Below are 14,256 nucleotides of genomic sequence, written 5' to 3'. Positions count from 1 at the left end.
AACTGACCACTGAGGAGTTACAGGAACTGGAGAACGATGAGCATCAGACTAGAATGGATAGACTCTCTTCTGACTCAGAGGAGGAAGAGATAGAAGAAGCTCCTTCTTCATTAATCAAAGAAATCCTTGCAAAATAAATGGATGTGAAAAATTTTGCAGAAAAATACCACCCTAACAAAGTTCAAACAAATCGAAATAGCATCGCTTGGGAAGATCAGACAATGTCACACTTTAGAGACATCCTGAGGAGAAGATAGACACAAAGTTCTTTGGACAGATTTTTAATACAAGTTGCTGATCCTAGTGAAAAGAGACAGAAGGTGGAAAAGTAAAAAGACCAGAATGGGACTCTTCTTCCATAGAATAGAAAATTTTTTGTTTTTGTATTTTAGTGTTAAGGAGAGTTTAATTTGATTTGATTTAGATTTAGTGATTTAAATAATATAATACAATATACTGTAATAACTTTAAAAATCTACAATAAAATTATTTTTTTATTAATGTGCTCAAACAGTGTTTAAATCATCTTACAACCCCATTAATATACCATATCAAGACGGTTTTTTCACGAGAACGGATTAATCATTTTTGCATTACTTCTTATGGGAAAGGTTGGTTTGGTACACGTCCTATTCGGTATAAGTCCAAACATCAGGAACGGATTAAGGTCGTATACCGAGGTTCCACTGTATTTTTACTAAAATAAAGCTGTTAATCATAACTAGTTCAGTTGAACTGAGGCCAAAGTAGTTTGAAGATTGATCAGTTTGACTGAGTTTAAGTTAGTTTTTTTACATATTGTTACAAAAACATAGAAATGACATGTTGCAATAAAATAGCTATAAATATGCATTTGTAAATAATTAAGTTTTGAATTTATAAATCTTAAATTTGTTCTATTTATATATATATAAATAGATATATATATATATATATTTTTTTTATATTTGTTTAGCTAGAAAGGATACTTCTGTTGTTTCTTAAATGAAAAATATTCTACAGGTGTATCAGAATATGATCTTCAATGAAAAAAAAAATTAAACTTCTTTTAATTCTACAGATACATTTTAAAAACACTTGCTATTGAAAAACAAATATTTATAAATTTTTAATAAATAAATGAAGGAGTAATGTTGATAGAAATATCTTTGTCATTGTCTTCAAATCAATATTCATTAAATGATTAATTTAGTATGTCTAAAAATATGATTTTCGTGCAATAAAAATCAATTTAATTATATATTGTATATGTATGTAGTTTATCTGAATTAAATCCTTTTATATATTAATGGATTTTTGTTAGAACAATGATGAGGCAGTTCTTTAACTTAGAATTAAACTTTATTCTAATCTAAGACTATACATGTACTTGTTCACCCATCCATAACTTGGCACTTAACTAAAAACAGGTCTCCTTGTTTTGAGCGGTCTTGCATGGGTGTTGCCAGTTCATACACAGTTTGTGATACGGACATTTGCTTTAATTTAGTATTACCTAATAATCCCCCTCGAAGAAGAGACTATCTTTACTTAGTGATCTATTCACTATTTGTGTGTTTATGGTGGGTCAGAAGAGTTGCTCTTAGTATTCATATACTCTATTCGTATTCTGTTGGTGATGTTTTCCTTAACTTTGTAGACTCACTCGCATTTCATAGTTGTTGCCCCTTCTGGCAGTTCCGTTAAGTTTCATACCTTATATTTTCTCAGGGATTCCATTTCTCAGTCCGCCATCTGGCTGAGTCATTTGATTCCATGGCTTTATATGTCAAAGGCTCTACATTGTCCTTGACTATCTTTTTACCAATTGTGGCAGATTCTTCTATGATTTTCATTCTATATTTCTTTCTGGGTCTCCCCCTTTGTCCTGTTTGAGTGATTCATGGCCTCCCACTCTCTCTTACTAGTTCATTATTTTGTTTGTTTTCACTTTCGTCTTCATTTTCGGATGAGATGTTTTCTTTGGGTTGTAATTGTTCCTTAGCAGGTTCAAGGATATCTAATTCCACTTTTTTATTATTGAGTTTTTCTCTTCCATGGGATCTGTCATCTTCAATCATTTCAATATCATCCCTTGAGTTGTTTGGGAATTCATTGATAAATCTGACATCTCTACTTGTTATGACTCTCTTTGTCTTCATGTTCCATAGACAATATGCTTTTGTTTTTCTAGAATAGCCTATAAATATGCATTTGGTGGATTTCTCTTGGAATTTTCCTTTTCCTGGTTTCTTTTCTAATGCGAATGCCATCTGACCAAATGTCCTATAATATTTTATAGTTTGCATTCTACTGGTCCATAATTTAAAGGGTATGTTGCCTTCCAGGCTCTTTGATGGACATCTATTTCTAATATATGATGTGGTATATACAACCTCTGCCAAAAAGCATTCTCTCAATCTTGCTTGGAGTAGCATTTCCACTAGTGTTCTGTTTCTTCTCTCTACAATGCTGTTTTGTTGTGTGTAGCAGACTGTTTTCTCATGCCTAATCCCTTTGTTTCAGGAAGTTCTGAAATTCTCTATTAGTATACTGGTTCCGTTGTCACTTTTTATTGCCTTTATCTTTCTTCCTGTTTTATTCTCTACAAAGACTAAGTATGTTTTGTTTTTCATAAAATATACAAGTCGACCCCCTATAACACTGTTCATTATTTCGTTTTATATGAATTCCATGTTGTATGAGTTACTTAGAGTTTACAAATATGTGTGCCGGGCTGTGAACGGCTCACGTATTTGTAAAATCTAAGTGACTCGTGCAATATGGAATTCATATAAAACAGAATAATCAACAGTGTTATAGGGGGGGTCGAATGTATTTCACACTGTCTACAGTGATCATCAATAAATGTGATGAAATATTTCAATTCACTGAATGAGGAGGTTCTCATTGGTCCACAAATGTCGGTATGAATCAGTTCTAATATTTCTCTGCATCTCTTTTTGTTTTGCTTCGGAAATGGTGATCTGGTTTATTTCCCTCTTATGCGGATTTCACAGGGGCTGCGTTCTTCTTTTCCTATTATATTTAGTTTTCTGACCTTTAAGTTGTTGGCCATGTGCCATATGTCCCTTAAGTTTAAGTGACCTAAATGTTCATGTCACCTTTTCATTTTATTGACATTTGTTTGAGGGAGCTTATATTCCTCCCACCTTTCTTTCACATAATACAGCCCTTTTTCTTTAAATGCTGTGTATTGCAAAAACCAAAAGCATTGCATGTGTATGCTTTTGGTTTTTGGATCCATAATAGTTGTTGATTCTTTTGGAATAGTACACTGAATCTGTGATCAGTTATCATCCCTACTGACAGTAGGTTGGTCCATAGTTCTGGTACAAAGAGAATGTTCTTTAATTTGGCTTGAAATCTGCCTTTTGTTTCAATTATTACATCACTTTCTTTGATTTCCATTGTACATGAGTTGGCCAAGTTTAATTCACTTATGTGGGATGTTTCAACATTAGAAAATTGTGCTTTATCATTGTACATTATAATAATAATTTATTTTTTTACACTTATAATAAATCTTGCATGTTGTAAGTTCATTATTAATAAGGCACACCACCAAATTTCCGGCAACTGTTGGTTCGACACTTCCTTTAATTCAGACAAAATTACAAAAGGGAACTTGAAATTTCCACGACTACTAGACTTGTTTACTGGGTGACAGATGACATTATATGTAGGGCATGATAATTTACATTATTTACACTGCACTTGTTGGTGGTAACACTAATTTTGTCATATTTTTAGTTTATTTTGCTTAAATTTAACTCTAACTATGGTTTCTGAGATGAGATTGTCAGTGGTGGCATCAAACATAATTTACATTAATATTAAGTGTCTAGTAATCAGTGGTATACTTTAGATACAAGGGAAGTGTATAAATAGTGGATAAGAAATGTTTTGATGAATTATTATTATACATGACCACAGTTGGTTTGGCAAATTAGTTAATCTGGCAAGACTTTGGAACCAAGAGTGCTAGAAATTCAGTGGTGTACCTGTACAGTACATGTTTTTAAAATAATGATAAAAATTTTAAAAAAATTATTAAAATTCAATTTAATGACCTTTCAGCAATAGTGAGTACCCTTCTCACTTAGTTTATTACTAAATCAAGGACTTACTACATGTAGAAAAAGTGCTCAAGCTTAATGGAAGAACCAAAGAATGTCATTCAAGATCTTGATCTACACTTAACCAGTTTTATCTGTCCTTTAAATAGCAGAATAATACATTAAACCTATATTTATTCATATCTAATATGTATATAGTAAACAATGTTTTAGTGTTGAAACTTTAACGTAGAATGTGTTTTCCAATTTTATGTATCTTTAGTAAATATCAATTTAAAATCTTTCAGATTTTTTCTAAAGTATCTTATATATAAATTTGTATAATACTTTAAAATGATTTAAGTATTAGTTATTTTTTTAAACATATAACTGTGATCAAAATGTTTATGATGAAAAGCTGAAAGTAAAATCAAGTTGAATGATTTGCTGCTTATTTTAAATTAGTTCATTTAATATTTTTTGGTGTATAGACATCTCTTTAAAATATTTTCTTTTTATATAGACATCTTATAAATATTTTCTCTTTAAAAATATTAAATAAATCAATAGTCATATGAATATTATTGATCAATATGGATTTATTCTTAGAATTATATAATAATAATTTTTATTGCACAATCACTAAATAATATGATTGCCTTAAAATACTTATTTTATGTTATATAAGAGTGTTGGATGGATAGCAAATTGGTTAAATTTTAATGTTTATTTTATGACGATATTTAGCCATACATTATATGATGCAGTAGTACATGATGCAATGCATATTACTATGACAGTCTGCCAGGTGATTGCTTTTCATACAGCATGTGATAAGTGTAGCTGCAAAATAAACGTCAAGAACATCTTAATCCAAAAAATATTAATTTAGTGTTTAGCAATGCCATTCTACAAATTTGTGGTTGAATTTCCTATTGTTAGTTGGTTAAATGCCAATTTTTAGATGTCTGCCAAATATTTAAAAATGTATCATGAATGCTATCGTATTTGCACTTGGTTATCTTGTTTCAAGTCATAAGTAACAAAATTATCTTTAATTCTCTAAGATACTCAAGTGAAGAAACTCAATTTAAATGAATTTGGTCTGTATATTATATACATATTCAACACAGATTTTTAGTAATTAATGCAGTGGTTTTTTTTTACTTTTAGATTCTATTTTTTAAATGTTCTAAAGTATATGTAGTGCTATTAAAGTATTTTAACATATTGTTAATTATTAATAATAAATAATTTTAAATTTAATAATTTTCAAATTGATTTTTATTATTTTTTTTATAGGTTTAAAAGTATTTTTGAAAGTTTTGAAAGTTTCATCATGGCTAAAAGTTTTGGTTATGATGGATATCAGTATTCTTCTTATAAAACTGGATATACGTCAGGTAATTTTCATTTATTTATAGTGTTATGCTAAACTAATCATTGAATCATTTGGATTATTTAACAGATATGTTAAGACCACAGGTAATTGAATTATCGTATTTACTCACATATAAGATGAGGTTTTTATTCATTTATCACAGCTTCAAATTTCTAGGTTGTCCTATACGTGTGAGCGAAAGATTCTTTGTGCTTTTGCAAATAATTTTTGTGAACCTTGTACTGTATTTGCATTTTTTACCTGATGCTTACTCTTTTGTATTTAAAAACATAAGTCTTTTATTTGGGTCATTTCAATCATTCTTGTGCATTGTCAGGAGTAAAGATGAATAGCAGTAGGAAAAGCAAAGCTTTTGAATTGAATTCCAGATTGAAATTCCAAAATCACACGGGAGCACAATATAAGTTTTAATCCATTCCCATTTAACAGATGATTATTCGGAAATCAGAATTTGGAGAAACTGATAAGTGTAATCGATGGAGAGTGGATTCGACTGTTAAGAATTGGCAAAAAAAAAAGGTTCCTAATTGTCCAGTTTTACATGAACAAATTATGTTGTCAATTTTACAAGATTTTTCCTTAAAGTTTAAAATGCCAGTAATTTTTGCAGGACAATGTATGCATTTACATTCATTTGATATTTTACTTGTGATTAAATGAAATAAAATTAGAATTGTATTAACAAATCTAATTTTAACCTATCCCATGTTGAAATTTTTCTCCATTGCATATGGCTGCCATATTGAATTTTTGTCAATGTTAAGCCTAATGAAAATTTTTTAAACATAATAATTGTGGCTACTGCATTGTTAAAAATTATTTTTCACAAACAAAATATCTATATTAATAAATATAAAAACAAAAAAATTACATTTTCAAAGTTTGTTTTAATATAAAAATTATGACATGTAGCGACATCTAGTATCTAGAATGTTCTGATGCAGAAATAAATATATTTGGGGTCAACAGGGCAGGTCAAATGAGGTCAACACGAAAATATTCAGGAACAACATGGGACAGGTTAAAATCACACCTCATGCTATATGTGAGGTCGTCTTATATGTGAGTAAATACGGTGTTATGAAATTTTGCAACAGAGCTGTGGTTTCTGCAGGGTTCAATAAGAAATCAATGACTTTGATCTCTTATTTCAGATTAACCTTAGATTTTTTTATATGGTGATTAAAAGAAGATATGATTATGCTGTCCCATCTATTGCTATGAAAGAGTTACTAGGACATATCACAGAAGCATTATGATCCTGATCAATGAGAATACACCCAAGAAAATACACACAAATTAGTTTAGTGCATTAATATGATTACAAGGATTTGAGGGAAACCATATTAATAGATTGAGATAGTGTGTAAAACTTTGAAAACATTTTTGTACAGTTAACTTGAATGTTAAAGCTGGTTTATATTCCAACATCAGTCTGAAGTTTCAAAGTCACTGGTGTTGACAAGAAAATCATCTGGTTTATAGTTAAACTGTCCAGCAGCTAACTTGGCACAGTTTGGCATTGGAATCAAACATCAAAGTTGAACATTCAGCTTTGGAATTGTATCACTAGATTAGAAGTATATGCCTGTAGTTATGTGTCTAGTTGTGCAGAGGGCAGTGAACATACCAAAACTGTGCAAAATCTATCATCACAATTGTTACACTGTTGTTTGACTATAAGCTTATCCCTAAAGTTGTAGATATTGCTTTGACTTGTTTTAAAGTTGTAGATATTGCTTATATTTGTTTTGTCTTGTTTAAATGCAATAAACGTCCATATAACAGATTTCTGTTTAATCCAATCTTTCACTTACAATTAAAATTTTTGACTGCATTTAATTGCATTTTTCTTGGGTTAATAAATTATTCAAATATCAAGTATTATTGACAAATTGAAAGAAATAAAATACATTAAAAACACTACTTGGATATAATAAAGATAATGAGAAACTTTCTTTTGTTTTTTGTAACAGTGGTTAAAATTTAAATTTTGAACAAAATGTTCAACAAAGTAAAGAAATAAATCTATAATATAAAATTAAAGTAAATTCATTGTTTATCAGTTTTCTTCCCTTTTGCATCATTGTATTGTTGCTTTATAAGCTGGAGGTCGTCAAGCTGGTGGATGCAATATGTTTTGTATAATGAAGTTTCTTTTATAAAATATTTATGGGTGATTTAGCAAGTTTATTATATAAAAACTTGAATATAACTGAAAGCAGTATTATTAAATATATGAATAATTAATTAATATTAAAAATGTGTTTTGTGTGTCTTAGTGAAGTTTGAATCTAACTTTATTTAAGCTATTGACTAAATTAATCCATTTCATTAGATAAAGTGAAAATAAGCATTGAAATTTTAAAAATAACAACAGAGTTTAATGCAATTACCAAATTTATAACATTTTTAAATAAAATTTTCTAAATTAGTATTTCATAACCTAGATCATATCTGGGTTATGAAATACTGAATCAGAACATTCTTTGTTAATTATAAGTCATTTATTTCTTGTGCAGAAATAAATGTTACAGAACAGTTATGAAAAATTTATAGTATTGAATTTATATTCTTTTTTGTTTTGCTTTATTAAAAATTTTATTAATAAATTTTTTTGTTAGAATAGGTTTAAACTCCAATATTATTTAGAATTAAGATAAAAATATTTGTTTTTGTGAATAAGAATTTAAATATAGTTAGTTAAGGTATTTAAATTATTTTACAGTATTTATCTTATCAGTATTTCTTTATTTTTTTCCACTATTTTTAGAAAGTCAAAATGAATTTTCACGATTGTCGCAAGAGATAGGAACAAATATTCAGAAAATATCACAAAATGGTAAGTGTTTATTTTAATATTGTTCAAAATTGTATTTGTTTTTTGTTTTCACATTTGAATTTAAAAATGTGAAATTAATAAAAAAAATTAAGATAATTTTAAATGACTGATATCATATGAAATGTAATAATAAACAGTAGAATGATTATGAAAGTGTAAATTCCATCTCTACATTATTGACCATGTCTAAAAGTAAACAAAGCCTGAGGCAAGTCACGTGATTGTCGGTAGAATGTGGAAGTTGTGAAAATAGTTGATGCGAAAAACATTGTGTGTATCAGTCACATTTCTTTAAATAACTATATTGTTTCATAAAATTATTATTAGGATATATTATTGTGACGGTCCAAAACCCTTTTTTTTAGAACAATATCACCTTTCTAATAAACTTCGTGATTAGGGAAAAAGGGGGACTTCTGCGGTCCCCCTTTTTGTACGTAACACGTGGTTACAGCAATAAATTGCCTTGTTCATAGTCAAATGCGACATTTTATATAAACAATATCTAGATAGTTGACCGGGTTAAAGAAATTACTGTCAGATGAATGTTAATTTATGGATGAGAGCCGTCAAACATATAGAAATTTATATTATAAAATCATATCTTCTAGACACTGACGTCAATAAATTAAACAAACTTCTCTGTGTCAGTTGTCCGTACAAGCTAGATCCAGTCATCAACACATGAACAGGTGTGCGTATAATTCATTAATGATGTCATAGTTCTCACCCCCTCAAAAATAGTATAAAAAGGGCTTGGATGCAGTCCACAAGGCAGACATCGACTGCCACATCTACTGACCAATATCGCCATAACTACTGTGACGATCCAGGAACAAATATTCAGCGAAATATTCACCAGCGACCCATATTACGGATCGGGAACTTAGAGGTATTTTTTTGGATGTCTATTTGTATACTCTCTCTCTGCAAAGTCACTCTCTCTGAGAAGTCTCTCTTCTAGAGATCTCTCTCTCATCTCTTAATTTAACTTAGAGAATAGAGATTAGATATTCCATATGAAAGACAAATCATTGTCGCGACGTAGAATAGAATTTTGTAGATCTTCACTTTAGCCTTTGATATATACAATTTTATAATTGTTTATTAAATGTGTTATTCTTGTTCAACCTGTGTATNTCGCGACGTAGAATAGAATTTTGTAGATCTTCACTTTAGCCTTTGATATATACAATTTTATAATTGTTTATTAAATGTGTTATTCTTGTTCAACCTGTGTATATATTTGGGAACCTGTCAACTTACTCATTAACCTCCCCACTCATTTTATTTTGCCCTCTTATAAAGCCATCCTCTGACAGAGCTGCCGGTAAATGGGGACAACTAACCCCCTCGGTTCTCACATTATTGTTTATACATAAAACTGAATTTAATTCAACTTTCTTTTCCATTTCTTTGATGCTTTTTTTAGAGAAGATAGTGCAACATTCCTCTCTTATTCTTGCTTTGTTTACTCAATACTATTCAGAAGTGTCTACAATTACTAAAAAAACTTATTTATATTTAAATTAAATATTTTCGATTATTTTTAATTTTCTATAGGGTTTTTATATGAAGATAATGCTCCATACAAAATAATTTTGAAATATATTTTATATATATAGCCTATTGTCTAAAAAGATCCTATATATAGAATTTATGTAGGGGAAAAAACTTATAAAAATGTTAAAAAATAATTTAGTTAAACTTTAAATAGTTCTAGAAAATTAGGCAGTGAATGGCTAGCCAATGATGGGATTACTGCTCCTAAAAAATTAATTTTAATAAAAAATAAAATGAAAGTTTCTTTATCATCAATTTTAATTTAAATATAATACTGTTTTAAAGTAATATTTACTCTAAAATCCTTAATGTCAGTCAAATATAAGTCGTGAGTGATTAAAGTAAGATAATATGCAAAATAATGTAACAGTACATCGTTCTAATAAAAGATCTCTAATTAAAGTTATTGTGGTGTGACAGAGATTTTTCTTTTATTTATTTTCTTTTTTATAATATATAAAATTCAGTTTCTTTTCACTTCAGTTTTTATTATCGTCAGACGGAATTATGAGATGTGAAACATGTAACATTCAAAAATATACTTACAAAAATCGACTTATTAATTAACTAAAGTAATAAATATAATTTATGTATTGATGAAAGTATATAAATCTACTGTATACATTGTATACAAAGATGATTGCTTGTAGGTTATAATTTTGTTTATAAAATGTACTTAAGATTTGTATTTTTAGATGCTTTTAAATAAATTTCTAACTATAATTTGGGGTAATTTAATAGAGTTATACCCCAATTGAGTAGCAATACATTAATTATTACAATATCAAATTATATATAGTTTCATCTGTGTAAAATTGCCTGTTACTTCTATATACAGTGGATCCTCCTATAATGCAGTAGATATGTTCTGCTTTATAAGAATTTCGCATTGTAGGAATCCTTAAATACATGAGCCAATCACAGCCCGACATGTGTGAAGTTTACAGACTACGGCTGTTTGAAAGGTTTTCTTCCATAAAATTAANCTATATACAGTGGATCCTCCTATAATGCAGTAGATATGTTCTGCTTTATAAGAATTTCGCATTGTAGGAATCCTTAAATACATGAGCCAATCACAGCCCGACATGTGTGAAGTTTACAGACTACGGCTGTTTGAAAGGTTTTCTTCCATAAAATTAATCAATTCTAGACTAATTTGACTCAACATTTCAAAAATACGTATAATTTTTTGGGAATAATCAGTATAAACCATGCTATAAATGAAAAATTGTAGGAGTACTTACCGAGTGTGCACCATTCGACATCGCCATTGCTTAAGCTTGTTTTCGTCGCGGAGCAGCGCACCAAATGGCGGCCGCGATTTCTTATAAGTTATTTTTCTGAGAAAAATTTGTTGAACTTTGGAGACATCATTAATAGAAATAATTTTTATGGCCATTGAATAAGAAATGTTTCTTTCACAAGAAATGTATAAAATTACAGTGCTGTATTAGACTTATGGTACCTAATTTACATACTGTACAGACGATAGTAAACTCAACTTACCTGTCTAAACTCTCTGTAGTGTGTAAGTAGTTCAGCTGCTTGTCTACTATTGGTCCAGATTCGACCAATCCTGTCACGACACGAGTCGGCGATGATGTTTTACTGCGTTTTATGCGTCCCTTTTAGTGTCTTTATATGAATACTGTCGCAATTTTTCACCGCGTTATAGGAATCTGCGTTATAGGGGTCTACTGTATATGCAGAAATAGAAATATGTTGTAACAAGCTTATACAAGGAGTTTTCCAAGTAATTCTAACTTAAATTTATTACTTTCAAGCTAATATATTTGATTAAAATGTACATGTATACTGTACAATAGTGTATTGAAGATATAAACATGCAATATGGCTTTTTCAGTGGCATAAATGTTCTTATATTTGACTGACATTAAGGTCTTTAGAGTAAATATTACTTTAAAACAGTATTATACATAAATTATATTTATTACTTTAGTTAATTTCGTAAGTATATTTTTGAATGTTACGTGTTTCATGTCTCATAATTCTGTCTGACAACAATAAAAACTGAAGTGAAAAGAAACTGAATTTTATATATTATAAAAAAGAAAATAAATAAAAGAAAAATCTCTGTCACACCACAATAACTTTAATTAGAGATCTTTTATTAGAACGATGTACTGTTACATTATTTTGCACATTATCTTACTTTAATCACTCACGACTTATATTTGACTGACATTAAGGATTTTAGAGTAAATATTACTTTAAAACAGTATTATATTTAAATTAAAATTGATGATAAAGAAACTTTCATTTTATTTTTTATTAAAATTAATTTTTTAGGAGCAGTAATCCCATCATTGGCTAGCCATTCACTGCCTAATTTTCTAGAACTATTTAAAGTTTAACTAAATTATTTTTTAACATTTTTATAAGTTTTTTCCCCTACATAAATTCTATATATAGGATCTTTTTAGACAATAGGCTATATATATAAAATATATTTCAAAATTATTTTGTATGGAGCATTATCTTCATATAAAAACCCTATAGAAAATTAAAAATAATCGAAAATATTTAATTTAAATATAAATAAGTTTTTTTAGTAATTGTAGACACTTCTGAATAGTATTGAGTAAACAAAGCAAGAATAAGAGAGGAATGTTGCACTATCTTCTCTAACAAAAGCATCAAAGAAATGGAGAAGAAAGTCGAATTAAATTTAGTTTTATGTATAAACAATAATATATCCTAACAATAATTTTATGAACTTCTGAATAGTATTGAGTAAACAAAGCAAGAATAAGAGAGGAATGTTGCACTATCTTCTCTAAAAAAAGCATCAAAGAAATGGAGAAGAAAGTTGAATTAAATTTAGTTTTATGTATAAACAATAATATATCCTAACAATAATTTTATGAGACAATATAGTTATTTAAAGAAATGTGACTGATACACAGGATGTTTTTTGCATCAACTATTGACACAACTTCTACGTTCTACCAGAAGTTGAAGAAGGTCCAATCGCGTGACTTGCCTCAAGCTTTGTTTACTTTTAGACACGGTTAATAGCTTACAAATCAAGACAGGAACATCTGATCTTATAATTTAAACTGTTAATTTTCTATTAAGAACTGTTACAAAGGATTAATTTTCCTTGTCAAATAGAATGATTTTTGTGTTTTATTATAAATCCTTTTGAATTATGTACAAAGATCTGGAATTATAATATTGGTTGTCATAATAGACTTGTCTTCAGTAACGTCTGTGGACAAATCAACAAATTTTGTTGATTTCTTCATAAGTTGATTAATGAACTATTTGATGATATTGTTCTGTCAGAATTCCTAGAACTGTATTTCACAAATTGATTTTCACCTTTATCTTTTTTATTAATTAAATTAAATATATATATTCTAGAATGTTTTGATGTTAACTGAAGAAACTAGCTTTTTATTTTTGCTATTAATTTTTTAGTTATTGTTTATTTAAAAAGAAAATCAAAATGTATTCATTCATAACTTCTGTTTTAATTTTGTTTTATAAAGCTCATCTTTGGCTTATGTTCTTGCCATAACTCCTATATTTTAAGATTTTACAAGTATTTTGGCTATAAATGTCTTAATAATGACTTTTATAGATACTGTATAATTATTTAAAACAATTAATTGCTAGCAATTTCCTATAGATCTATTTTTAAAATTATTTAAAAAACCAATCAATAGAAAACATTTCTTGAAATGACTTCAGGAACTAAAGAAAAAATTTAATAGAAATCATTATAACAACTTCAATTGATGCAAATACAGTAAATAAATGAGTATATTTATTTGCATATGTGATTTCTAATGTTCTATAAATAGCAGGATTGATTGATGTAGTTGTGTGCTACAGATTAATACACAATTCAATTAATGATGCATCTGTGGTAGTCATTGTGTCATTGCAATAATTAAAACTCCCATTGAAAGATATTTGTTCACAACCAACAACTGTCTACCCTTAACCATTAACCGGTGCGAAATTCTTTAAAATCGGCGAACGTTTTCGATTCCCCTCCTGGGATCTTCTTCAGGCTTACTTCTTTATATCTTTCGTTATAACTGGATTCTTTAATTCGAATGTTTTTGAAAAAACGTAACATGCTATTTTTCGAAAAAATTCCGAAAACGGAAGGAATCCACTTGTTATTTCAAATGTAATTTTCTACCAATGGGGAATCATTGTGTGCATTACGTCATAAAACTTGTCTTATAAACTATATTATGATTTATCGTCAATTAAAAATTGCCATGCTGCAGAGAGATTTATTTCTTCTTTGAAATTCTAATTTCAAATTTGAAATTCTAATTTCAAAGAAGAAATAAATCTCTCTGCAGCATGGCAATTTTTAATTGACGATAAATCATAATATAGTTTAT

General features: G+C 28.5%; 1 protein-coding gene across 1 annotated transcript in view; it reads left to right on the top strand.

Moving 5' to 3' along the window:
* The window catches only part of LOC111631787 (syntaxin-7-like), a 50,989-nt gene that overhangs the window by 15,606 nt on the left and 21,127 nt on the right, over window positions 1–14,256 (top strand). The window contains exons 2-3 of the mRNA XM_023376098.1: window positions 5,361–5,461; window positions 8,234–8,302. Coding sequence (XP_023231866.1) covers window positions 5,398–5,461; window positions 8,234–8,302 — 133 coding nt within the window. The 5' untranslated portion in view covers window positions 5,361–5,397. The remainder of the gene's footprint in view (window positions 1–5,360; window positions 5,462–8,233; window positions 8,303–14,256) is intronic.

Source organism: Centruroides sculpturatus, unplaced genomic scaffold, assembly GCF_000671375.1.
Source record: "Centruroides sculpturatus isolate CEXI.00-Female unplaced genomic scaffold, Cexi_2.0 scaffold180, whole genome shotgun sequence".
NCBI classification, from domain to species: Eukaryota; Metazoa; Arthropoda; class Arachnida; order Scorpiones; family Buthidae; genus Centruroides; species Centruroides sculpturatus.
The sequence above is the reverse complement of the archived record's forward strand: the minus strand, read 5'-3'. Positions and strand labels throughout refer to the sequence as shown.